Source organism: Biomphalaria glabrata, chromosome 1 (genome assembly GCF_947242115.1).
Source record: "Biomphalaria glabrata chromosome 1, xgBioGlab47.1, whole genome shotgun sequence".
Lineage (NCBI taxonomy): Eukaryota > Metazoa > Mollusca > Gastropoda > Planorbidae > Biomphalaria > Biomphalaria glabrata.
In genome coordinates, this window is record NC_074711.1 from 78591685 (window position 1) to 78618947 (window position 27263).

At 37.2% G+C, this 27263-nt stretch overlaps 1 protein-coding gene across 1 annotated transcript in view; it reads right to left on the reverse strand.

The window, feature by feature from the left end:
* LOC106071304 (retinal homeobox protein Rx1-like) overlaps nt 1–24750 on the reverse strand; it is a 39328-nt gene extending 14578 nt beyond the window's left edge. The window contains exons 1-3 of the mRNA XM_056017182.1: nt 24396–24750; nt 14596–14757; nt 3351–3751 (exon numbers count right to left, since the gene is read on the reverse strand). Coding sequence (XP_055873157.1) covers nt 3351–3751; nt 14596–14746 — 552 coding nt within the window. The 5' untranslated portion in view covers nt 14747–14757; nt 24396–24750. The remainder of the gene's footprint in view (nt 1–3350; nt 3752–14595; nt 14758–24395) is intronic.
* Between the last annotated feature and the right edge of the window lie 2513 nt (nt 24751–27263).

Below are 27263 nucleotides of genomic sequence, written 5' to 3' on the forward strand. Positions count from 1 at the left end.
GAAGGAGCTGCTGAAAGCAATTACTTAGAAGTTATAGGGAAGAGTGCAAAAGGAATGTGGTGTCTGCCTATGTTAATCACAAAGTTCCTGCAAGAAAATATTATACATGAAATGCAATAATAGTAAATAAATAAAATATGACAGAAGTGACACTCTTGATAATGCGAAGTGATGATACTTATAAATACTTTTAGAAAAATATTGATAGGAAATGTGGTTATTGCTGTCTGTTCGTGCCTGCTGTACTAATGGGTTAAATCCAGGACGGGCTCGCCAAAATGTGACAGGTGGGGAAATGTGACGTGTGTTTGGCACGTTTTATGTCTAGGGGATGATTATTTTTAATGCTATCACACCCCCACTTATCAGCATATGAATCGGGAGCAGACACGCAACGAGACAAAGCAATGAAAGATAGATACAAAAGTTAAAATAAAGGATATTTATTTACATAAATATACATATAATAATAAAAAGGGGGAGGGTTTGCATCTATCTCTAGTATATTCTATGTTTAATCATCACTCTTGCACATAATAAGAGAGTATGTCACTTTGTCCTCTGACTTAGCTGGTTGTCCTGTTGATGTCGCAGCTGGCTGTGTCCTGGCTTGAGGTTCTGCAGCTGGAGGTGGCGCTCTAGCGGATAGAGGGACGCCGGCGATATAGTTCTTGTGGAGTCTCAGTCCCAAGTTCTAGTATCTGTAGTGGGCACAGTATGGCGGGTGGCCGGATACCGTGGGCACAAGGTTACTGCGGGCAGAGCTGATCTGCCGTGGGCAGTGTGAGTAACAGGATATTTCCAGTGAGTTGCAGAGGGTTGGCGTAGCTATGACGTCTCGCACAGATCTGACTCTATAGGGACGTCGCGCCTAATAGCTTGACAGGTGGGCTGTCGAATAGGCGGGCAATGCCGATAGCGCCAAGTAGTAGAGTTGGGTAGATCTCAGTAGGCAAATGCAGCGCTGAATAGCACTAAGCACAACTGCAGGTAAATGGATCGTTGATCCAGTAACTAGGCAATGGGTGATTCTTGATAGCAACTAGGCAAGTGCAGCGCTGATTAGCACTAAGCACATAGATAGGCCAGTAGGCAAATAGGCAGGTAAGTGATCCGATAAATAGGCAGACACCTGAGGGAGGCTGCGGATAAATAAAGACAAGTTAGGACATGTCTCTTATGCATCTTATCGATGCCCTCGACTGTGGTGCATTCGTCAGATTGGTAAAATTGCTTTAGAGCATAAAGGGGAGATGATGACAAATGGGATTTGGAAAATAGATGGCAGATAGTAGCAATATAGAAATGTACATAAAAGGGGAAATAATGATATAGGAATGTACATAGAAGGGGAAATAATAATCTCAAATAAACAACACAGGTGGATAGAGAAAGAAGGGGGGGGGGAAGTGAAATGGGCGGTGGTCAGTGACCCAGATGGTTTGTTTACATATGACCGTGGGTCGAGAACAATGGAGCGCGCTTGAATGGTGTGTCCGTTCAAGCGGCGCAACTCTCATTAGAGTAAAATGAGTAAAGGGGAGATAATTCAATACAGGGGAGATAACTCGTATCTCTTTTCTAGACGCAGTATCAGTGCGCTAGTAAAATTATCAAGGCGATCAACCGAGATAAAGGAAATAAAATAAGGTGTACAAATATATACATGGTTGCATCAATGATCAATTGAGCAACGTAGCATTAATAGATTAATGCAATACTAAAATATATACATAGCACATGTTTATGTTTTCTACTTACGCCAGTGAGAAATACACAATGCACTAATTAAATATAAATGAACTAGGCAAAATACACATGATAAAATCCAATGGAAATATACACAGAGTAATTAAGATGGAACTTGTGATTAAGTTCGGCTTACCACCAGGTATTCCTCTAGGAGAAAGAATAAGTGATATAGTCCAGACTCGATAGCTCAGCTCGAATGCGAAAGAGAGGGTGATTTGAGTTGGTTTACTATATATATATGCCTGAAAAGTGTGGGCGGACACCGGAAACGTCCTAGGCTAAGAATTAGCTTACACGTGGGTGAAGTCCGACAAGCGACGCACCTTGGTGTATCACGCGGTATGTTGACCCGTGTAATCTCTTAGATCAAAGAGAGACGTGAGAGAAGGGGGGGGGGGAGAAGGATTAGCTTGCATTCAAACCAAGGTGGGGTCAACCGCGACCGTCCTTCAGACATCCGGCGGGCAAGACAAAAGAGATTGTGTGTCTACCTTTCCCCGATCAAGGGCAGATAAATGAAAGGACGCGCCTTAGCTATCTCCAAGGTGGTCAACTAAGTCTAGCCTGGAGCGGAAAAGGTGTGGCGGGTGAATAATTTAGGGGTAGGATGGGGAAATAATTAAAATAAAATAAATAAATAATGAAAAATAATAATTAATGCTGTGATAATTTAGAGTGACTCTGACAGCGAGTTTTTGACTTGTCACAGAGACACACACACAATCTCCCACCCGATCAATTTATCTGCTGGCTCGCAGTCCCACGCCTTTGAAATCTGTGGTCGGTGTCCTTAGAAGATGCAACAAGAGGATCACGTGGACAAGATCAATGACTACGTAATCCAATCGCACACGTGATAAGCCGAATAAAAAAAAGGGGGGGGGGTGTTTGATAACTCACCTCGCAGACATCTTTCAAGCTAAAAACTTGCTATAGCGTTAGAAAACGGTGGGCAGAAATGATTTTCTTTCCCTTTATGCATTTTGATCCTGACTTTAAGCTCAATTTCGGGAAAGAGGCTTAGACCTTCTTTTTGGGATTAACCTCTTTTCTTTTTAGGGGGGGGGGGCTTCAAGCCTTTTTTTGGTTATTCCGTCCTGATACCGTTTTGTTTGGTTTAAACCTACCACCGAGATATTGTTTCCAATTAATATCGGGGAGGTTAAAATCTTATTATGTGCATACTTTTGAAGTACTTATGAAAGTTAAAAATAAAAAACATCAACTTTGACCTAAAGTTTTGGAAGTGTTTGACAGAGAAGAGCTCTTTGTCTACAGCGAGACTATTCGGAACAAGACTTACTGAGTGATGGGTTTTTGAAACCAAACAAAATAATTAATTTGTAATAAGTAATTATTTAATTGGTATTTTTTAAAAATTGATTCTTGTTTAGTCAGGTAAAAGAAACAATTGTGCGAAACTTCAGTTTCATCTAAAATTGGGTGTGGGGAAAAAAAACGCGTACAAGCTTGTTACCAGACAGAGTGAGTTGATACAACCTTGGTAAAAAAAAAAATATTCTATGGTTTTGGGAGAAGAGGGTGGCGTGATAAAAAGTCTGCAAACCAAACTTGGTAAATAGCTCTATGGTACAGACCTGCACTCTCACTTCCGGGAGATTTATTTTATTGGCCAACTCCTCTCGGCTGTATACATCCGGGTAATGTGAGCACTCAAACGCCCTCTCCAGCTCGTGAAGCTGGTAGGTGGTGAAGGTCGTCCGGTTGCGGCGATGCTTCTTCTTGCACTTTCCCTTGTCGCCGCTCAGATCGCTGTCTTCCTCGTCCTGGAAGTCACCGAGGTCCTCGTCTGGTGAAGGCGGGCGATGAACAAGGCCGTGGAGATGGCTGCTAGCATGACTGTGGTGCCCGTGGTGCTTCCCTTGATGTAGCTGCTTGGATCGACTTTCTTTGGGGAATCTCATAGAGTTGTGTCCTTTCTCAGAAATATGTGTTAGACTTGCTGCCCCTCGATTTTTGTCGCCCTTGTCTTGCAATCCTGCAGAGTTAAAAGAAGAAGAATAAACTATAAATGTGTATCAACTCACAGGCAACAATGACATTCAAAAACAAACACACTAAGACTAATTAGCTAAAATGCATGTTAACCAATGACTTAACTCTTTCTTTCCTGATTGACGATACCATCGTTGATTTGACCTCATAAAATTAAATTAATTGGAGTATGCTTTCCCCTTTAACCCTATACCAACTAAAACATTTTCTGATAACAAACGAAAACGTTATTCAAGTAAAAATGAATTGTTCCGTCGGAACGTGGAAAATAATACGGAGAGAAAGTTAAATTCTGTCAAGTCACTGGTTTTCCTTGCTAGCTCAAGCATGTAAGTGTAAGCTCCAAGAATGATTTGAAATGAGAAATATCAAATAGTAGACTAGATCGAGATTGTAGATTGATGATTGTGCGAAGCCATATTACAAATGAGAAATCATAGGGAAAAAAAGGAACATAGAAAAACATTCGTTATAGATATCCTTTAGATGTATATGTATATACCTGTAATGTATTCGCTTCAAAGGGGAATGTATCCTGTCTCTGTTTGTTACACTCTCCCAGCTGATGCCAAAGATTATGATAGAGTTCAATTCGTTTTCCTTGAATGACTACGTAACAAAATACTACATCTACCTGGCCTTTGTGTTCATCCAAGATTTCACCATTGTCTTTCAGCTCTACCAATCAAACTCATTTTATAACGACAGATTTAAACTCATTTGGATTTTAAGCTAAACATTAAAGATTTTTTTTTAATGCGAAAACCACCCCCTCCCCCCTCAAAAAAAATTCCAACTAACTTTTTCAGATTGATGTCTCCTAAAACATTTTGCCACAAGAGCACTGTCTGTGACATAAAAGGATCTTGAGATAATTGCTTGCACTGCGTACATGTGTTTTGCATTGACTACACCCAAACTTGAATGTATTATTAATAGATAGGAGGCAGTGCAAAACCTACGAGCCGAATACGTTTTCAGAAAGAAAGAACAAAAAAAAAAGCAGAAATGAGTCAAAGAACAAAAAGTAACTCTGAGAAAGTGTTAGCTGTGGAGCTTATATCTTCCAGCGTCTGTTATTAGAACACACATTTTTTTAATGGCCGATGTGGGATTCAATTTTCTGTCTTTGTGTCTGCCAGGGGCCAAGAATTATGAAGGCGATCAGATAGAAAGGCGAAGTGTCCTCTTCAGATGGCTCTTCCTCTATTGTCTGCGCTACTTGGCTTTTGTGTCACCAAAATAATGCTTTTGAGAAAGTTCTGGGACATCAGCTTTTTTTTTTTTGTATTGTATCTCTCTGGCTAAGTTTTGAGAACACAGAGACCACGTCTGCACGCATCATGAGTCGCAGCCCAGTTTTCTTCATCACGAGTGCTCTTCAGCCATTGAAGACTGAAACGGTCTCCCCAAATTGCTCAGATTTCAAGTTATCTCGTTAGCAGACCGCTAATCTCTAAACCACACCATTGTGTCGGGGAAACGAATGTGTAAACTGTTGTCGCCGGGGGTTTCGAGGATATTTCATCCGCGGATTCAATTGGTTTATTTGAAGTAAACTCCGCCTATTCATTTAGTTTCAAACTTTTTTATCAACATGTTTTTATTTTTCTTTCATGCAGGAAAGAATTTAGTTAAGATGTTTACTTTTCTGTCTGGGGAGGTTCTTATATCAGAAACACTAATATAGTCTGTCAACCTTGAAGACAGTTTTGCAAATGTTCTGTAAAAGAATTTTTTTCCCCTTTTGTAGCAGATCAGAAGCTAGAGAATGTACATAATCGTCTGTGACAAAGATCAGTGTCTCGTACCTAATATGTACACTTCATATTACGATTCAACTTTGAACTTTGAAAAGAATGTTCCTGAAACGAGGCTGAAGTTCATAAACAAAACAGTCGAATGTAATATATGTAGTCGCTAGCCAGGTCCGGATTTAAGAAACTGGAGGCCCTGTGGAGGATTCTTATGAATGTCTAAATTCTATTTTGAAATCTTTTATACACTTACATACATTAAAATTATTAAATTTAAGCAGATCATATGTTTCATGAAAAAAAGTAGCATTTTGTTTTTCAAAAAAATATTTACATTTTTGAACGCTTCAAAAAAAAAATGTTAACGGTCATTTAATCTAATAATGTTAATGGTCAATTAGTCTAACAATGTTAATGGTCATTTAGTCTAACAATGTTAATGGTCATTTAGCCTAAAAATGTTAATAATCAATTTTCTAATAATGTGTTATAGTAAATCAAATTAAAATCAAAACATAAACTCTGTGTCGTTTCCTTGGTAACAATGTATTCACATATTTTACACTAATTGGATATGGGAAAGTCTTCAATACACTTATTGAAATAAACTTATGATTATAAACTTTTCAAAGTCATGTATGGTTAGAGAGTAAAGGAATCTATTCTGTTCCTAATGTGTGTGTGTATGAGTGTATGTTTTGTGTGTGTAAATAGCGATCATTGCCATCAATATAACAGAGCTGAGGTTTCATTGACCTTAAGGGGCAGTTAAAGAACAAAGATTCTTATATAAATATAAACTATATATTATATTATTTCCATTTAATGGCTGCTGTACTCCAAACGATCTATTCACTCCCCTTGTTATTTTAGTTGAAAACTATCCATTTTTTTTTTAGCCAATGATATTTTGTTCTTACCAAGCATTTCTAACCCTTTCCATCGCGTTGTCGTGATTTAAAACTCAACTCTCCAATTTAAGATCTAAATTCATTGTCATAGAATGAATACATGCAGCATAAAGATAAGAATATTTTTTGGGATAGTGTGGCAGAGATTTCGACAAAACATAAAATAAACATTGTTAAGAATGCCATATTGAGAAATCCATGGCTCCAACTAAAGTTGCACTTATCAATACTTCATTAAAGTTTATGGGATTAGGTGCTTAGTAACCACGTTTTTTAAATGCATAGACCTAGAGATAATGTTACTTAAGTGCGAAATGAGTTGGAAAGTTAGAAGGCCACACCACTCCCTGAAATCTAGATCTTTCTAAAAGTGGCTGTAGCTTGAATAAATCTAGATCTTTCTTAAAGTGGCTGTAGCTTGAATAAATCTAGATCTTTCTAAAGGGGCAGTAGCTTGAATAAATCTAGATCTTTCTAAAGGGGCAGTAGCTTGAATAAATCTAGATCTTTCTAACGTGGCTGTAGCTTGAATAAATCTAGATTTTTATAAAGTTGCTGTAGCTCCAATTAATCTAGCTGTATTGCATCTCTTGGCGTGGTATGCGCTCTGGACTGTAGTCTCAATAGCCACAAGTTCGAACCCTGCCCGCTGCTATTCCCTTGGGAGGTTTGGACTAGGATGAAATAATGTTCAAATCTGAAAGAACATTCGAAAAAATGTCAAACAAAAGAAAAAAAATTACTACAGTTGTTTTTTTTTGTTTTTTTTAAAGAATTAAAATTATAGCGAAGTAATTTCTTAATCGAAGTGACACCTTTCTACATCTAAAATTTAAGAGATCGCCAATTGTAAAAAAGTGATACCAGACAAATTAACAAACATTCCTAAAAAACAACAACTTGTATTTTCCCCTTACAATAAAATACGTACAGCCAATCAGTATCCTTTAAACATGTCTAATACCAAACGCTGCAATGAGTGTATGCTCACTGTCACGTGGTAAGGGATGCCAAAAGTCTAGACTTTCAATGAAAAGACGTCCACAATATGGCGGCCTTGTACGAATTTTAGGATTAGACTTCAAGAGGGCGGACAAACATTTCCCTTCTATGTGTAACCAGGCGGAAAATAGAAACGCGACACATTCCATTCCTAATGCTACATTTTTAATAAATATCTTTTGTCCAACAGTACCGTCAGAGAGTCTGACCGCCATGTATAATATACCGTCTGACATAAACTTAGGGGCCATGGGGCTGTCCCCAGACTGTAGCAATTACAGAAACCTGTTATTTTCAGCGTTAAGTAAGTAGAACTTGCTTTGAGAAAGAATTAGATATAAACACACACAAAACTGTAAGGCGTTCACGCTATCGAATCAGCAGTTCAATAAAGCCGTGGCCCTCATTCACTCTAAACATAGACACAGGCTAAGTCTATGATGATAGCAAGCAAGCTCGAGTTTATGGCTGCATGCGAACCTACGTTTTGCCCCCTCCACCCTCTGTATGCATACCCCCTCCTCTCTTTTTTCCGCATTGATAGAGGCTTACAATGGTTGTTGTTTAAATGGCTCAATCAATGATTTTTCTTGTCCCAAGCCATTCTCAGCTATTAGTAACAGCTCCATCGCTTGCCAAGTATGTTTACAAAATTATAGAGTCTACAATGAGGTCCTGTGTTGCTGTTTCTGGGTTTTTCATTTTCTTTCTTCTATTCCTATCTTCGGTTTCTACGATTTTCTTCTGGTGTCTACTGCGGCTGAAGGGGGCACCGCCCACTCTCTACTTACGACTTATGTTTATCTAGCTCCCCGGCAGAATGCCCCCGGCGTGTCTGTAAGAGCAACTCGTCACGTCTGCGCCCCAGCGTCACCGGATCCTGGTGTCAGTTTCGATTCCCTGTACCGCCCGGGTGAAGAGCTCCCCTGCTGGAAGGAGCCCGCGGTAAAAAAACACGAACCCATTGTCCGGCCCCGCTCTTGCTTCCGCATAGTCGCCTTTCAGGTTCTGTCGCGCATAAAATTCGCTTATGTTGAATGATTTATTCTTTAACTAATTTAATTAGAGACGTTTTCGGCTAATGCGAGGGGATGAATAAATGCCCGCGTTTGTTAGTGGGAAAGACGTCGCAGTTTTGGACGTAAAAAATATTGTTACCTCCCTTCCACATTCCCTCTAATCCAAAGTGAGACGCCTATAACTCCTTTATTCAATCGGTTTCGTCTTTAAAAAAAAGAAAAAAAAAAGATTATTCAGATTATGAGACCCTTGCCCTCCCCCCCCCCCCCCCCGAGCACTCCCGCAGTGACGTTTAAATATAACCGGCGGGAGAGGAATTAGCCCAACTTGCCCTAGTGTGTAGCCCCACACTGGGCCCTGTCAGCCATGATGGCGTCAGGACATGGCACGACGAAGCAGCCCCCGGGGGCTTCACGACAACGGTCCTCCCCCCCGAAAAAAAAACAACAAAAAACATATTATTTGCAGCATATAAGCGCGGTGAGGCTTTCGGTAATCGTAGAAATTAGTGTCATTACCCATTTGTTTCTTTATGTTCATTTTTTTTTTAGAGACTATATCTCCCCCCCCCCCCCCCCGTCATCACCCTCCCCTTTGTATATGGTTGTGACAAGGCTCTTTATATCGCAGTGACAAGTTTCACTTTGGGAGTTTTTTGTCCCACATTAAGGAAACATATTCTAGCATAGTGTTACCCCGGATGGAAGACAGCTGGACTTGATTTACAGCGGACGGTGAAAGGTGCGGTGATGACAAGGACAAATCTTGGAGAAATGAAACATGACCCGTCTGAGGCGCGTCTGTGTAGGAGTTCGTACAACTATTCTTAACAAAGCCTCTGAGTGATAAGTGATGGATGTCTATAGATGTGGCTCTTCCAGCAATGCTAGTTACTTGGTGGTTAAATCAATCCAATACTTACAAAATTGAGACTTTGACTATGGAACATTGGCTCTTTTCAGGCTATGACTTTCCACGAGATATGTTCACTAGAATGATGGATACATGATGGGCTAAATTAAATAATGAAGGCTCAGCGCCGTACCCAAGTTAAATGGCGCCAAGAGCAATACCTTTTTTTTTAAATGACCAAGAACGAGGCGCATTCATATTACGCCATATTACGTCAGAAGCAATACAGTGCAACGCACTAGCGGATCCAGAACTTTGGAGTGGGGGGGGGGGGGGCGATTTTTTTCCAAACCCTAAACCTAACGCCGAGTAAACCCTAACCCTATGCATAAACGTGCGTACAGCACACACACACACACTCACACATATATATATATATATATATATATATACACACATATATATATATAGCATTTCTCAACCTTCGGCGAAAAACAAAACAACTGGGGCAGCGCTATAAGGTTTTCTTGTGGGGTTCGTCAATGGAGTTCGGGGCGAAGCCTCAACGCCAAAAGCGTTTTCTTGCATTCTTCATTGCAGAAACGCATTCTCCTGACCTAAAGCTCATTATTCATACTATTAAAAAAGGACCTTTCGAATAATGTTGTACTTGAAAAATATTCTAATATGAATTTATAGGCCCATAATACATTGCAACTAAAACCGATTTGTTCCTTGAAAAGATAGGATACCCCACGTATTTAGATTTCTGCTTTGAGGATCGCCGCCGAAAAAAAATTATTCGATAAATAGTATTCAAGAATATTGAAGTAGAAATTGTGAGTTATAGTCCCAAATTTATTTAACTAGAAGAATATCAGGTTGAGTAAAGGTTGGGAAAAAGCGACTAAAAAACATCATTTGGGTTTAGAACTCATCTCAATCTTGACTCTTATACTAAAAAATTTTGTTTGAATTCTAACTTTTCCAATGCAAAGTCTTTCTTAAAATAATTATGATAAATTCATGGGAAATTACTTAAACTTTGTCTGGAAAGGGAAGGGGCGGTAGAGTGAAAATGATTAATCCTCGCTCCTTTAATAATTTCTGCTAAAGATTGCATTTGGCATTAAAGTATTGCTTTGTCCGATGGGTGAAATGCGATTGCATGTACCGCCCCTCCCACCTGGTACAACCCTTTTTCATTTAAATTTACTAATGATACAATTTGAGATTAGAGTGTGGTACGACATATTTACAATGGGTCACATATCAATACGTAGTTTATATTATATAGATATTAAACTAATTTTGTTCACAAACTATGATTCTCCACAAAAATAGGACCGCCCCCCCCAGCACTCAGAGGGCTAGAGTGGGGAGGGCAGTACATGCAATCGCCCCCCCCCCCCCTCACCCACCGAATCGGCCAAAATACCAGAAAGGGAGCGACACAATATAAAATTTATATATTTATTCAACTAATTTTGTTCACAAACTATGATTTCTCCAAAAAAATGGACCCCCCCTATTAAAAGGGTTTAGATGGGAAGGGAAGTAGAGGTATTCGCCCCCCCCCCCTCCACCAATCGGCAAACAGGGAACGACATAATATAAAGATTGGTTAAAATATCAATAACAAATTTTACAAATATAGACATTTAATTGATTTTGTTAGCAAGCTGTGATTTCTACTAATAAATTGGACCGCCCCTCCCCCACTCGAAAGTTTAGGGGGGGGGGGGCGGGAGAGATACCATCACCCCCTCCCGATTCCACCAAATCGGCCAACATACTAGAAGGGGGGGGCGAAATAATTTAAAAATAGGTTGAAATATAATTAATTAGAATATTTTTAACATAAGTAATAAATTCGTATACAAATTGTGTGAATGCTATACTAAAGTTCGTCCGCCCCCCCCCCCCCGATTGCCCCTACCGCCCCACCCCCCCTGGATCCGCCAGTGGTGCAACTCACGACCTGTGGACAGTTTAGACCGATAGCTCATCGCCACGTTGTGCAGATGGGTTGTGACAACGAGCTATTGGTCTAAACTTCCCACAGGTTGTGACGTTGCAAATTAGAGTTCAGGCCTCTTATAACGAATGGTCTTGACTGAGAGCAAGTACAAAGGGAGAGTGGGGGGGGGGGAAAGTTAATATGCCGCGTGACACAGTGAAGTTGTAAGCAAGGGGCAGGAACTTTATTTTCATTATCCCTCTTCTCCTACTCGAGTCCCATAGGTTTGGAAATGAAGCGCCCTCATATCAAGACCAACACCCCCCTCCCCATCACATTACGTTTATTTGATTATATTAAATTACCTTTGTCTTTTTATTTTCTTTCAATTGTATTCAAGCTTTAAGGTCATTATAAATATTATAAAGCCATTTGACTTTCAATAATGAAGGTCATATAAAGCCGCATGCTTGTCTAGATAAACATTCCATACACAGTAAACAATATACATAGGGGTTCAGTCCGTTCAGTTAAAGTCAACATTAAGGGACTTGGAATAGTTGTGCCATAGTTCCACAAATGATTCTGTTAATTAAAGACATCAAATATTAGATTCCCGGTCATTTCATCCCCCGGTCATTTCATTTCCTGGTCATTTCATCCCTTGTCATTTTATTCCCCGGTCATTTCATCCCCTGGTCATTTCATTCCCGGTCATTTCAATCCCTGTTATTTTCATCATCTGAACATTTGATCACACAAATAGTAATTGTAAAAATCATGAAATGAGCAATATTTAATATATTCATTTTTTTTTAAATTTAACATGTATAAATATAGAGGTAATGTAAAAAAGTGTTTTTGTGTTTATCTACACCAATAAGATAGATAGGCCATCGATTGTAAGTACAGAAGACAATCCATCGATTCATATTGCATATAGTATAGGAAACATGATATCCGGAGGATGGGTGAAGTCAGACTTTAGTAGAAAAAATTAAAACCTTATTTCAAGGCTAAAAATGACTCCCCCATTTTCAAGAAAGAGCGATTGAAAAATAAAATAAAGTGAAACATGGTCGTACTTTCACCACACCTTGGCCTTTGATGATAAGTTATCAGCGGCTTGGTTATAATTATTCTAATCGCACTTCTATCTCTCAAATGATTTTTCACTACTTCCACCACAACTTGGCCTTTAATCATTACGTCATGCGCAGGATAATATTATAATATTACACCCCCCACATCCAATAGAAGCGCTATAGCTAAGTACACACCCAGATTTACAATATATTATAAGATTTCTCATCAAGAAAGTGGAAGAGGAAACACTATAAACGCATTATTAACATGTTGAAAAATATCAAAACGCATTCTACATAATCATATTTATATATAAGATGAAATCAGGACTTAAGTCAAAGCTTTAACAGAACAATTAAACAATGAAAAAGAAAATTTTTTAATTGGGTAAGAAATGATCGGGGGATGAAATGACCGGGGGAAAAGTGACCGGGGATAAAGTGACCGGGGATGAAGTGACCGGGGATGAAGTGACCGGGGAAAAAGTGACCGGGGATGAAGTGACCGGGGATGAAGTGACAGGGGATGAAATGACCGGGGAAAAAGTGACCGGGGATAAAGTGACCGGGGATAAAGTGACCGGGGATGAAGTGACCGGGGATGAAGTGACCGGCGATGAAATGACCGGGGAAAAAGTGACCGGGGATAAAGTGACCGGGGATGAAGTGACCGGGGATAAAGTGACCGGGGATAAAGTGACCGGGGATGAAGTGACCGGGGATGAAGTGACCGGGGATGAAATGACCGGGGAAAAAGTGACCGGGGATAAAGTGACCGGGGATGAAGTGACCGGGGATGAAGAGACCGGGGATAAAGTGACCGGGGATGAAGTGACCGGGGATAAAGTGACCGGGGATAAAGTGACCGGGGATGAAGTGACCGGGGATGAAGTGACTGGGGATGAAGTGATCGGGGATGAAGTGACCGGGGATAAGGTGACCGGGGATGAAGTGACCGGGATAAAGTGACCGGGGATGAAGTGACCGGGGATAAAGTGACCGGGGATAAAGTGACCGGGGATGAAGTGACCGGGGATGAAGTGACCGGTCACCTAGATATCAACTCCCATTCCCTGTACATTGTAACATTGTTTTTAATTTCTGTATTATTTTTAGTGTTGATTTTGAGGATAAGAATAAATAAATAAACAAACAAGAACAACATACAAACTACGTCAATAAAAAAAAACTAAAGCTTACATTAAGTGTAATTGTATCGAATAATTTGGGTCAGTCCCGTAATTAAATGTGTATTAGATGTTCATCAACGAGAATAAATTTGTGCGATTGCAAATATTTTTACCATTTTTTTTGTTACAGCGCTATTTCATGTTTTTAGCTTTCTCAGTTCGCTATGATCCAATCACTGGCCTGGACCAGTTGGGAAGGTGAGGGGGGGGTAGAAGGGAGGAATTGTGTAAATACCCCCGTGGGGGCGAGGTGGTCGAATGGTTAAGCGCTTGGCTTCCGAGCCTGAGGTCCTGGGTTCGAATCCCGGTAAAGACTGGGATTTTGAATTTCGGGATTATTAGGGCGTTCCTGAGTCCACCCAACTCTAATGGGTACCTGACTTTAGTTGGGGAAAATAAAGGCGGTTGGTCGTTGTGCTGGCCACATAACACCCTACTTGTTAACCGTTGGAAAATAAACAGATGACCTTAACATCATTTGCCCCATAGATCACAAGGTCTGAAAGGGGGAAACTTTACTTAAATACCGTGATCGCTTTTTCAATGCATTAAAACACTTTTTCAGTCATGGCTCAAGCCTCTTCAAGGGGATTAATTTAACTTATATCACCACATCTCTCAAGTACGATTTCTTTCCATTGTTCGATACCAAACAAAATAATTATTAACAATAGTTAATGGACTAATTTATTTGTTTTAATTGACTCTTGTTTTGCCATGTACAAAAAAAATAATTTTGAAAAATTCCAACTTTTTATCCGACAGACAGCGTTAGTTGATATAAGCTTTGTAAAAAAGAATGAACATTCACCAAAGATCTGAGGTACTACCTCTGCCATTAAGCATCACTATATTTCATAATTTGCATAATGATGATGCATCCAGACTACGTGACCTTTTATTATCAATTTGTGTAGATACATGCCAGACTGTAGACCTTCTTTATGTCTTAGCTGGTTAGTGACCTAAACATTATGTTCCTTCTGTCTTTTTTTTTTTACTCTAGAGCTAAAAGCTTGAGAGTATTTTGAATATACTTTTGTTACTTACTGTTCAGACTGCTGGACGGAGATGTCGTTCGATGGTTGACGCTTGCTGACGTCCCGGAGTGCTGGTAGTTACCGTTTGTCTGCGCGGACAGACCCAGGATGGCCTCGATGCTGTGGAATCTGGTCGTCTGCATCCCCATACTGGCCATCATCACGTGACCAACTGAGGAGAGATTTTGATTGGTGGTTTACAAATGAATGTAACACAATGAACAGTTTAGACAGAGATTTATTTGATTGTATAAGGAAAACTTCTTTCTGTCCTATCTGCCTTTTTGAACTTCCAATTGTGACATTAGTTAAGAGTGTCATCGCTAAGATAAACAGGAAAAACATTTGAAATACTTATTATAAAGCCATAGACATAAAAGAATAAAGCCTTACATTCGAAATTCCCGAAAGCGATAATTTTTTCAAGAACGCGGTAGTCCTTTGAAAACCTATGTTGTATCTAGACCTGCGATTCCCAAATTAGTCTATATTGGCCCCTTGGGGTCTACGACGACTTCCGAGGGATCTACGAAAGTGAAAAAAAGAATTGTGGGTCTACAAGATGTAAATAAGGGTTTACGAGAGTGGATCTCGATTTAAGTAGGCAGTGGTTTTAATTACAATCGTAAAATAATGAAATTTACAATTATCTCATATAAATGTAAACTATTTATACATTATCATATGTAAGCCCTTAAATTTTAATCCTATTGTTCGAATGAAAAATTATTTTAATATCTCATTTAAATAGTTTAATTTAGTCTACAGGGAACTAAAATTTAACATGGCCCAATCTAATTATGAAATTAAACAGTGGTGTCAATTTTTTGAAAATTGTGATTCTTTCCTTGTCGAACTGATATTGCCTTTGTGCCTTTAATGCCTTTAAATTTTATTTAACGACACTTTAGAACCACTTTGGAAGATCAGTTGAGACGGTGCGACCCTGATAAAATGTATTAAGATTTGAAAAACTTTTGAACAAGCAACAATAAAGTTGAGAAAAGACCTACAGTAGACAAAGCCTTTGACTTGACATAAAAAAAGAAAAAGATCATCTGCAAGAGTCTGTAAATATCTTTTTCTGATTGCGAAATTTGGAAAACATGACACAAGAGGCCAAAAAATGATTTTGCCATCCGCTGTAGAAGTTTTACACACTATTTTGTACACAAACCTATTTCTGATATTATAAAAACTAATTCTCTAAGAAACAAAACTATTCACAGGTCTATTGATGACATGAGTTGTGACATTGAAAGCTTCTTATGTAATTATTTGCAAACGATATATTTCTTTATACAAGTGGACAAGTCAATTTATTGGCCAATGTTCATATTATTATGGATCAAGTAATCCACGAAAAATTTCTTTTGCAAAAACTGATAATTGCCACTAAAGGCGAAAGAATACATAATGTTTTAAAGGACTACTTAAAAGAAACGTCACTTCCTTTCACTATACTATCAGTAGCAACGGACGGAGCACATTTCTTGGTTGGGTCCTACTGTGGATTGTGAACAAGGTGTAGATTGCTTGAAGATCTTCAATTTGTTATTACCGTAGTTAACCTAAGAAACACGTTTATAAAATGACCAGAACTTTCATCACACTGAAGTACGATGGTTGACGAGAAGTTTTAGTTTAAATTTTGTATTTCCTTTTTAACACTGTATCGGAGTCTTAAAAGTAAGCAATCTAATTTTAAGTTGAAATTTAATCATACAGAATTCTAACATTGTTTATTTAACAGACTTGTTTCATAAATTCAGTGAGATTAACTTTCGTGTGGTCATGGGTGTAGCCAGGATTTTTTTTTTCTGGGGAGGGGGATTTTTAGGCACCACGGAAACTCCCAACAACAACAAAAATAAAACAAACAAACTAAAACCAACTGGTAAAACTTTCCATCGTAACATTCTTCAAAAGGGTCCTTCGATAGGAAGTTTTACCAACCAACTATAATGTACTTGTCCCTAAAATAAAGGGGCTCAGCATGACTGTGGTCATTCACCAAGAGGCTGAAGTTGGAGTCCAAGACTTGTAGAGACGTGATGAGGTTAGGAAAATATAATACACGTCTTGTACAACAGTATTGCTGATGCAGTTTGTTTGTTTTATAATAACATTCATCAACTTCTGCTTTTAACGTTACCTAGATTATTTAACTCAACCTAGTCCCCACAAACACACACACACACACATATATATCTATCTATCTATCAATATATATATATATATATATATATATATATATATATATATTATACTTAGACTGGACATATATATCTCTAACACTACTCAGATGACGTGAAAATCTTCAAAAAAGCAAAAAAAAAAAAAGGCGTTAATTTCTAAAGTAGTTATAAGAAGTAACATTTTTATTAAACCCTAACTTATGTAATCGAACATCAAAAATAAGAGCACCCTCGTCTCATAATTATTATTTTACAATTTTTGTATACATAATCTATATTTAGAAAGTTTTAGACAATCAATCTTTTTAAATGTACAATCTTAAATCACAAGATGATAAAAATCAACAGACTTTAATTATTTTGATCTAGGATTTCCCACACATTATCTCAAAGAAAACTAACCGGAAATGGCTTTATATCATAGATTTGGGTAAATATATAGTTCTGTGATTAATATTAATATTTCTCATTCTATTAAAAATGCACTAAATTGTATTGCATTATTTCTAAACTTTGAAAACTAATGATCTTTACTTTTCTAATAAAGAAAAGGATCAATTTTCCTAGAATTGCAGCTTGAAAAAGAGTTGCCTTCAATCTATATATATATATATAGGTCTGTGACCTGATCATTATCAGATAAGAATTTGTTTCCGTTTTCCAGTCTAGATATAATATATATATAGGTCTGTGCTAGTCCCTTTCCTTCTTTCTTTTCGAAACAATGACAAATCTATATTGTGTATACTAGTATCTATATATAGAGGAATCATCTTCTTGTTGGATTTCTCGCATATACTCCGACATAGAAGTCACTGGGAATTCTCTTCCTCTTCTTTAGGAGCAGAGTAATGTTGGATTGACCTAGGATCCACTTTACAAATAAATACACTCTAGAGAATGAGACAATTGATTCAAAACAATCCGTGTTTAAAATACAATTAATATTTGCACATTTCAAAAAGTTTTCGTCTTTAAACGTATTGATGAATAATTTTAAGAAAAATATGAATCTGAACGAGCTCAATTTTTGTCGGTTTCTTTTACTTTTGATACGTTTCATGACTGCACTGAATCCATGTTGTACTATATAGCAAGACGTGAGAGCAGTCAAAAACTTCTTGACAATGACTCATTATGGAGGATATATACTTGGAATATGTTTTTATAACCAAAATTTTTGGTATTCTTGTTCAAATATTTGTTTCAAGTTCCTCGTTTGTGGATATTTCAAGAAGCTGCTCACATAATAGAATGGATTCATATGTGATTGGTCTATTGGTTTATCCTTACTCAAAATGGGTTCAATCAAAGTCGGAAATAGCCACGTGAAGAATGTCTTAAAATCTTTAACTAAGATCCTCATAGAATAGTAGACATATTAACAGCATTAAAGGGCGAATTTGTTGTTATTATCATTATCTTATCGGATAAACTGGCTATTAGCAAAGAAGTTATTTTAATTGTATACAATGTTCACCTTTCTTCGGACCCAACCACTGCCCACGTCAACTTGTAAGAGGAGTACTGACTATTAAATACATTAATTTAAAAAAAAACAACCTCTCAATCAACTTGTGTATTTACATTTTTAAAAATATTACTTGCATAAGACAAAAAGTAGCCGTTGTATTAGATCTTTAAGACGTAGGGTATGTAGCAGCTGATGAAAGTTGTATTACATCTTTAAGACGTAGGGTATGTAGCAGCTGATGAAAGTTGTATTAGATCTGTAAGACGTAGGATATGTAGCACGCTGCTGAAAGTTGTATTAGATCTTCAAGACTTAGGATATGTAGCACGCTGCTGAAAGTTCAAAGCCGCTTTTACTTTCATGTGGTCCGTTCGTTCATCTTTAATGAAATCTGATGCAGGTTTGTGTCAAATAGTTTCCAAAACAATCTTGTTCTCTTTCTGACGTCAAAACAAAGATTGTCGCCCCATGCAGTTCTTTTCTCAACTTTATCATTGATTGCTCAAAAGTATTTCATTTCATGAGGCTGGCTGCGTCTCAAGTTAGGGGCTTTCGTTGTGCCATTACATAAAACTTTGTTGCAATAAAGGCATGCATACAATTTGTTAAGATAAATATTTGAAATGAAATGACAACACTTTTATTCTATAAACAAATAAGAAGCTTGGCTCGCAGGATAGTGTCCCCTATGAATGGGCATAACTCTCACAATATACAATAGACCTAATGGAGGGGGGGGGGGTAATCTACTGCATTGTACGAGTCCCTTTGAGGGTCGTAACATTCCATCAACTCGATTTAAGTCAACGGGAGATACACAATTTTTTTTTCTTAGATCGGTCATGTTTAATGTTATTGACTTGAAGTCTGTAGACTGAATATAGCTTTTTAAATAACAAATTATAATTTAAAATAATTTTTCATACGAATGACAGGACTAAAAATTAAAGGGTTACCTATAATAAGAAAAAAAAAATCACCGTATGTTTGTATTATATTGTAGTTCATTTAATCATGTAAATGTTGCATACAAGCCACGAGCCCTCTCTCATAGACCCTCAATTTATTTTTTCATTTTCGTAGAACCCTTGGGATCTATATAAATTCCTTTTTTGTGTTTCTATTTGGCTTGTTTTTATTGTTATGTTTAAACCAGTTGGGAACAAACAAAAAAAAAAAAAAGGAAGAAGGGGAGGAGGGGGGTGTGTGTCTTGGTGAATGTTACCGTGATCGCTTTTGAAATGAAAAAAAAAAAAACAATTGTTCATCAGGGCTCAAGACTCCTCAAGGGGACTAATTCCACTTATACTACATCTGTTAAATACGATTTCTTTCCATTGTTCGATACTAAACAAAATAATTATATCACCAGTAGTTCATTAACTATTGTAATCGGTTATTTTTTTTTTAAATTGATTATTGTTTTGTCAGGTACAAGAAATAATTATACAAAACTTCAGCTTGATCTGAGATTGGCTGTGGAAGAAAAAAAACGTGTAGGGCCTACACACTTTTTACCAGACATACAGACAGACAGATTGGGTTGATATAAGCTTTTTCTGCATTATTTTTCTCTTCATTACTTGGAAAATAACAGTTGTAAATGCGATTCAATGCGCTCTTTGTTATGCAATGGGTTTGTGAGGTTCGCCCCTCTCTTCCCCTCCTGAAACGCCCTTGATCCCCAATGGGCAGAAAGGTTACTGATGCGGAGAAAGTGCACAATTAGTCTAATTTATTTGCTTAAATGAACTGTGTATTATTATATCAATGTTATGAAAGATCAAGTTTATGGTGAAAGTATAGATGTCTCGCAGAGGCTCCTGGGGGGAGGCGAGCAGTGTATAATACAGTAAGACGACATGTTTTAGACCTCGCAAGTTTTATCATTATTATATTTGTCGTTTTTTAAAATAGCTTTTATATAGCGTAATTTTCATGCTTAAAGTATGCTCAGGCTGCTATGGTCCAATCTTATTTATGGACCAGTGGAAGGTGAAGGTATCTGGGAGAAGGTTTTCCGTGCTGCTTTTAGGCACTCGGTAAACAACTTTGCTCGAGTCGGGTGTCAAACCTAAAGCCCATTTGATAGTTCAAGTGTACTTAGCCTCTCGGCCAAACATCCCACATTTAGCCTATAATAAGACTTAAATTTGTATGATTTAAAATGAGATTTTAAGATTTAAATGCAAATATTTTATTATCACGTGCAGCCTTTTCCAGAGTTTTGCTTAAACTTTAATATCTCCGTCATAAATAACAAATATTCTCTTCTTTCTCCATTTCAATAACTTTACACAATTACAAAGAGTTATGTAATAAAAAAAAAGATCTATAACAAACTTAATTACTATAGTAAACTTTCATAAAGTGAAATAAATGTTATATAAAAAGTATTCATTTATCACCTTTACCTTTACCCGTCCCTTTTGGACCGTTAGGGCACCACACATGATCTGTCGATAATCTCTGTCAATTTCTGTCTTTTGCTAGGATTATTCATCTATCACCGCCTTTGATTGTTGCCAGCAAGTATAATTCATGTTACAAATAAAAGTTATTAAATCTGATCACTAGTTAAACAATACATTTCGCTTGGTTTATTGACTACTAAGTTGCTATGATAACGGATAGCATATAAAACCTCATTTACATAATTAATTCAAGTACTGTATTTAAATCGATGACTATTATTATTATTATTTTTTTTACAAACAACTTCAAGTGACGTCAATTCGGCGGGATAATAATCGTCTGCTCTCCAAAAAAATAAAAAGCTTTACCGCAGTGTTTCCGGATGTTCCTAATCAAGTCGTCTGCTACGGCTTAATGTTAGGAAAACAGTGATGTCAACTGGATAACAGAGTGAGAACCCTGAACTCTTGCCCCGATACAGACAAGTTTAATCACTAGTGGTCAGAATGAAAGAGAAGAAATGACACACGAGCAGACGAGATTTTTAAAAAGTCATTGACCTAATAAAATGGCGAAAAGAAGAGAAACAAAAACAAAAAAAAAAGCGAGCGAGTGAAACAGTTTATTGAGCTCAAGTACTTTTCATTCATTTGTTTTCGTGTCAAATCCAGAGATAGTTTTTGAAGAGAACTGTCCAACAACGAACAATGGCTGGCAATGAGTGTGTCTAAAATTAGAAGGCCAATATTGGTGTTTTTCTTTCATCGCTTTTTTTCGTTACCAAGACTACATTGCATTTTTTTAAAAGTCTAGTCGGTAATTGATGCAAGACTAAATTGCGTTGTTTCTCTAATCAGATAGGAATGGAGAAAGACGGATATCAGATCTTGTGTGGTGCTCTAACGGTCCGCCGAACTAAGGGATAGGTGAAGGTGTAGGCAGTAATTGATGCAAGACTAAAGTGGAAGATTTCTGTATAGGTGCACAAGCTAGAAACCCCAAATTTTCTAAAGGGCTCTAAAAAAATTGGCAGAATTAGTTTTTATTTTTCACAAAAAAAAAAAAAAAAAAAGGTAAAATTTACGTTAGATATTCATTATTTCACCTTTCCTTGTATTTCTTATTTCTACATCTGTTTACTTTTCTAGGCTTCCGAAAATCTTATTTGGCACTGACATATAATATCTGGACTTTTAAAGGGAGCCTTAATCTTCAAAAACAATTTACGGCCTAATTAAATCTAAGTTCGGCACTGCTTAAATTTAACTCTCTGCTGTTTTAGATCCGTAAGTATATTGCTGGATTGTACGGTTGTTTTGCTTGTCTCAGGTAGACATGAACTTTGTTATTCTACTTTAAAGTAGACAAAAAATAAACATCTAACTTATGTAAATTACCTTGCAGGAATAGTGATTTTGTTAAAGGATTTTTCAATCTTCAATTAAAATCTGACAAATTAACTTTGTATATTTTGAATTGAGACTTCATTCATCGAAATTCTATGTTCCTCTATAAGTTCTTCAATTTTCTTATAATGTTTGAAAACAAAATGTAAATGTCTTATACAATTGTATAATATAAGATATAATAGGATTGCCCTCTGTTTGTTGTCGTTAATTGCATATTATTTATTAGTAAGACATATAAATGCTAGACTAACAGCGTAATTCCTGTATAGCTTTGCATGTATTTATTTAATAAAACTACATTTATACAATACATTAATCTGTTTATTAAGTGGATGAATTTGTTGTGTTGAAATATGAAATAATTTACACTTAAGAATTAAATTTAAGCAGATTTAGGGTCACTTAAAGCGTACCTAATAATTAGCAAAAGTAAATTATATTTTATCTTGATAACTTATTTAGCCATATTAATATATATATATATATAGATAGATAGATAGAGAGAGAGAGAGAGAGAAATAATGATTTTCAACAATAAAATTGTTAAATTGACATCGTTCGGATAAATCGCTTTCTGTTTTGTGTAGTCCTCTACCACAATAGAATCTACTTCAGTTTTTGTTTTGTTTTGAAACTACAAGTCGATCTATTTATTATGTTTCTTTCTAATGAAAACATGTAAAGGAAGAAAATTGAAAACTTAACTCTATACGGTGAGTTCTAGAGTGACTTTTTATTCAGAACTTATAAGTTCAAGTTTATGTCACACATTATCACTATTTAGATCACCTGACCTTTCTTTGTTTTTATTTTAGATCCATTTATATATTCAGAATTGAAAAACTTAGTTTTAAACTATAAAATTAATGATAAAAAAATATAAAAAATCATTATTCTGTATATTGGAATTATAAATAATAGCTAAATGTTGTTTTTCTTTAATTAGCTACCAAACAAATAAGTTCATGATTAGTCAAAAAAAAATATTTTTGTCATCCAGTTTCATATTTTTTATATTTTCTTCTGTTAAGTACACCAAAAAACAATCATTAAAATGTAAAAGTAGTTTATTAAAAAATTCAGTCACATTTGTACCTACCAATTGTTTACTAGTGATAGTGTATAAGTAAAGTGAACTAAATTAAAGCCACACAGCCATAGATGATGTCAACATAGCAGCAAAAAAAATTATTTATGAAAAATAATAATAATAAATATAATGAGCAGAAAATTGAATAAAATAAATATTTAATTAGTTGCTTTGGTCGAAGCTTGATAAAGAAATGAACGGTACAATTTAACATCAGAGATGGCTTGTTTATTAGAAACTTTGCAAGAATATGTGGGAGCAATTAGAATATGCAGCCTGTTTAAGAACTGAAGGTCAACAATATATATATATATACTGTGTGTATACATGTGTCTTCTAACTATACAGTTTTTGTGTCTTAGCTATAAAGTTTTTGTGTCTTAGCTATAAAGGTTTGTCTGTCTGTGAGGAGGGCTAGGGGTGAAGCTAAGGAGACATTGCCAGATTAATTTTAAGAACAAGATATATTACGACAAATAAAAACCTCATGAAAAAGCAACGTAACACAGTTACTACAGCAACTTAATTTAGAGAAAATCCAATCAAAATAGTTACACCTTAGTAGAAATTAATGTTCTTTTAGCAACTTGATTAGAAAGCATCTAAAATAGAATAAAAAAAAATAATATATAAAAATCTTATTCCATGTAATAAGACAAAAATACACCAATGAGTGCCATTAGATTAGGGAAAGCTATTATTAAGTAAAACAAAAACAGGAGAAAAAAATAAAAAAAATATTATTTATTTCATATGAAATTGATTTTGTTTATATTATAATAAAAGTTACATTTGGTATTGTTCAAAACAAAATATTGCTTGTCGTGAGAGACCATGATATTTGTTTTCTTTGTTTAAGAAAATGTAAAACTTTTCAACTACTAATAAAAACACCAACAAGAACATTAGAAAAAAAAAGAGTGCCATTAGATTTGGGAGAGCTATTATAAAATTAAACAAAAACAGGAGAAAAAATAAATAGAAAATCATTAATTAAAAAACAAAACAACTTATACGTGAACTTGCCCATGAAAAGAAGTAATTCGGCTTATTAAGTTAATCTAGACATTATTATAGCACTAGACTAATAAATCACAAAATGATATCCTGTACCATCGACAAGCGACAAAAGAGTTAATGACTACTTAATGTGAACATTTAAAATGAGGTTTACTAAAGCGTTACTTGTAACGTAAAACTTGATATAACAATTAGGATTCTCACCTGGAAATTTATTCTAAGTTAACTTCGATTCCGTGTCGTCAGATCCTAACAGATTCTGTAGTGCTTCGTCAGGACATTGAGATTATAATTTCTCCTTATCCAAGACAAAAAGTCATCTTATATCCTGATAGACATCGTTCTGAGACTCGAGCCTCACTAAACGAAGGGAAGACACTGTAACACCGTGGCTCAAGGCCTTAGACTTTGGTTATTAAAACTTTATATAAAATGGATTAATAGCAGTGCTTCTTTGTTTTTGATTTGGAGACTATGTGACACAAGAACTGAACTCATAATTTGGTTCAACCATTTCTGGTCCACTTTTAAGAGAAATTATTCACATTTAGTCAATTGATGGGCGGGGAAGCGGAGGAGTGAGAAGTAAGATCGGGGGGGGGGGGGGGGAGGGGGGGGAGAAGAGGGGAAATGGTCCTGTCACGTGTCTCCAGCAGGCGTTTTTTTTCTTTTAAAAAACTTCTTCACCACGCGAGATCACGTGAGAGCTTTGCGACTTCACGAGAGTTGGGGACTTGGGACGTCCCCCTCCGGGCTGCTGACAAGAAACATGTTCCACATTTTCTGTGACATTTAGCGGAACTCAAGTAAATTATTTTTGAAATTGTTATATTGGTTTAGATAAAGTGATTAGCTGGGGGAGATAATGCCGAGAGGTGGGCGAGGGGGCGGGGCAAAGATGGAGCTGTCATGAATTTCACCTATTAAGTCCCTGTGACTCGTTTCATATTGATTCGGGGGCGTCTCCGCGGTGTCATTGAGATATGAAGCTGTTTGCCGGGTGCTTAATTACTTGCAATTAGTTAAAATAACTAAGATAGAATGGATGACTGGTTAAGTGTGAGAGAACTGGCAAGAGAGAGAAACAGATGGAGAGAAAGAGAGTGTGGGAGAGTGAGAAAGAGAGAGATACATTAAGTGAACTTGGTTGAAGGGTTACGGTTAGAGTGAAATAAAATCTAGTATTGTGTCTTGATGTTCAAACAGAAAAGAAACGCTAGCCAGATAGATTATTATAAAAATAATATTTACTAAAATTCATTGGCCACCTTCAGTCGTGAAACGACTATGGTTCATCTCTAACACTTTTTCATATGGCTGTGGAGCCCTATTTTGGAGAGACACTCCCGTCCACCTATGTTGCAGATCAAGGTGGCTTTCGCTTTGGTGGTTGAAGAGCAGGCCATTTTCCGTGAGGCACGCTTTTCTTTAAGAATCGAGGCCCATGTTTTTTCTCTGTCTATTGCTTTCTTGGTCACCGTCTCTCTCCAACTAGTGCGGTCTAAGGCTATCTCTTCCCAATGGCCAGTATCAATGTTTACTGATTTTAAATCCCTTTTTATCACATCAACGTAACGGAGGTGGGGGCGACCAGTTTTTCTTGAGCCAGTTGCAAGTTGCCCGTACAAAATGATTTTTGGGATGCGATTGTCCTCCATCCGACGAACATGTCCGAGCCAGCACTGGCGGCGTTGCCTGAGGACCGTAAAGATGCTGGGAAGGCCCGTTCTCGCGAGGATCTCACTATTACACATTTTTTTTACATGTTATTTTTAAGATCCATCGAAGGCAGCGCAAGTGGAAAGAGTTTAGTTTCCTCTCTTGTTTTGTGTAGGTTGTGCTGTCTTCTGCACACTGGCTCTAGCTTCTTTCAGAGTTAACAGATTGCATTGGGTAGGTTTTGTCTTGTATGTAGCGAGTGCATCTCTCTTTGAAGACAGGTGCAAGTATAGTTTGTTTAGAGTCGAACCAATCGTTTAGCTTTGTAAGTTTTCTTCCAAAGATGTCCAGGGAAGTCTTTTGTATGGTGGCATTGAGGTATTCCCATTTTTCTGTTGCTGTATTTCCAGAAGCACTTTTGTAGTCGCGTTCAAAAGATTCCGCAAACTGTATCTGGAGATCAGGGTGGCACATCTTGCTTACATCCAATTGGGGTCTTCCAATTAGCTTGGTATGGTGGATTTTTTTAGGGAGAAGGCTTATCTTACAACATGCCTAGGAGGGATCTGTGTCACAGTCTGCACTGTGATAGGACCTGGTAAAAAGTAAAGTAAAGTTCCCCTTTCAGACCTTTACTTTTCCCTAACTAATGTCAGTACCCATTAGAGCTGGGTGGACTCAGAGGCACCCGAAGATCCCGAAATTAAAAATCCCAGTCTTCAGCAGGATTCGAACCCCTGACCTCGGAAGTCAAGCGCTTTACCGCTCAGCCACCGCACCCCCCAGGACCTGGCAAGCTTGACAGATTTTAAGCACTTTTGTCTTACCATGATTAGATCTAGTTGGCGCTTGTGTTTGGAGCGAGGGTGCCGCCAAGATACTCTGTGCTGTGGTTTAGTCTTGAAGTAGGTATTAGTGACACAGAGGGGGTGTAGTGAGCAAACCTTGAGGAGCCTTTGTCCATTTTCATTTACTTTTTCGACATCAAAACACCCAATACAGCTGTCCCATGCAGAGTTGTCAGATCCAAGGCGTGTATTGAGGTCGCCGAGGATGATAACCTGTTTCGTACTTAGGATTTTACTGAGAGCAGACGAAAGGTTGTGGTAGAACATGTCTTTGGCCTCTGGTGTGGAACTCAAAGTAGTAGCGTTGGCACTTATCAAAGTTATGTGTCCAATAGATGTGTTAAGGCGTAGTGATAGTAGTCTTTCTGAACCGTTGCACTTCAGCTCTACTGTGTTCAGCAGTGTGTTCTTAACTGCGAAACCAACGCCATGTTCCCTTACTTCACTTTCGACTTTGCCTTGCCAGAAGAAGGAGTAGTCTTTTTCTTTGATTGAACCAGAGTCAGCTAAACGAGTTTCCTGGAGGGCGGCAATGTCTACTTTGAGCCTGGACAGTTCATCATTT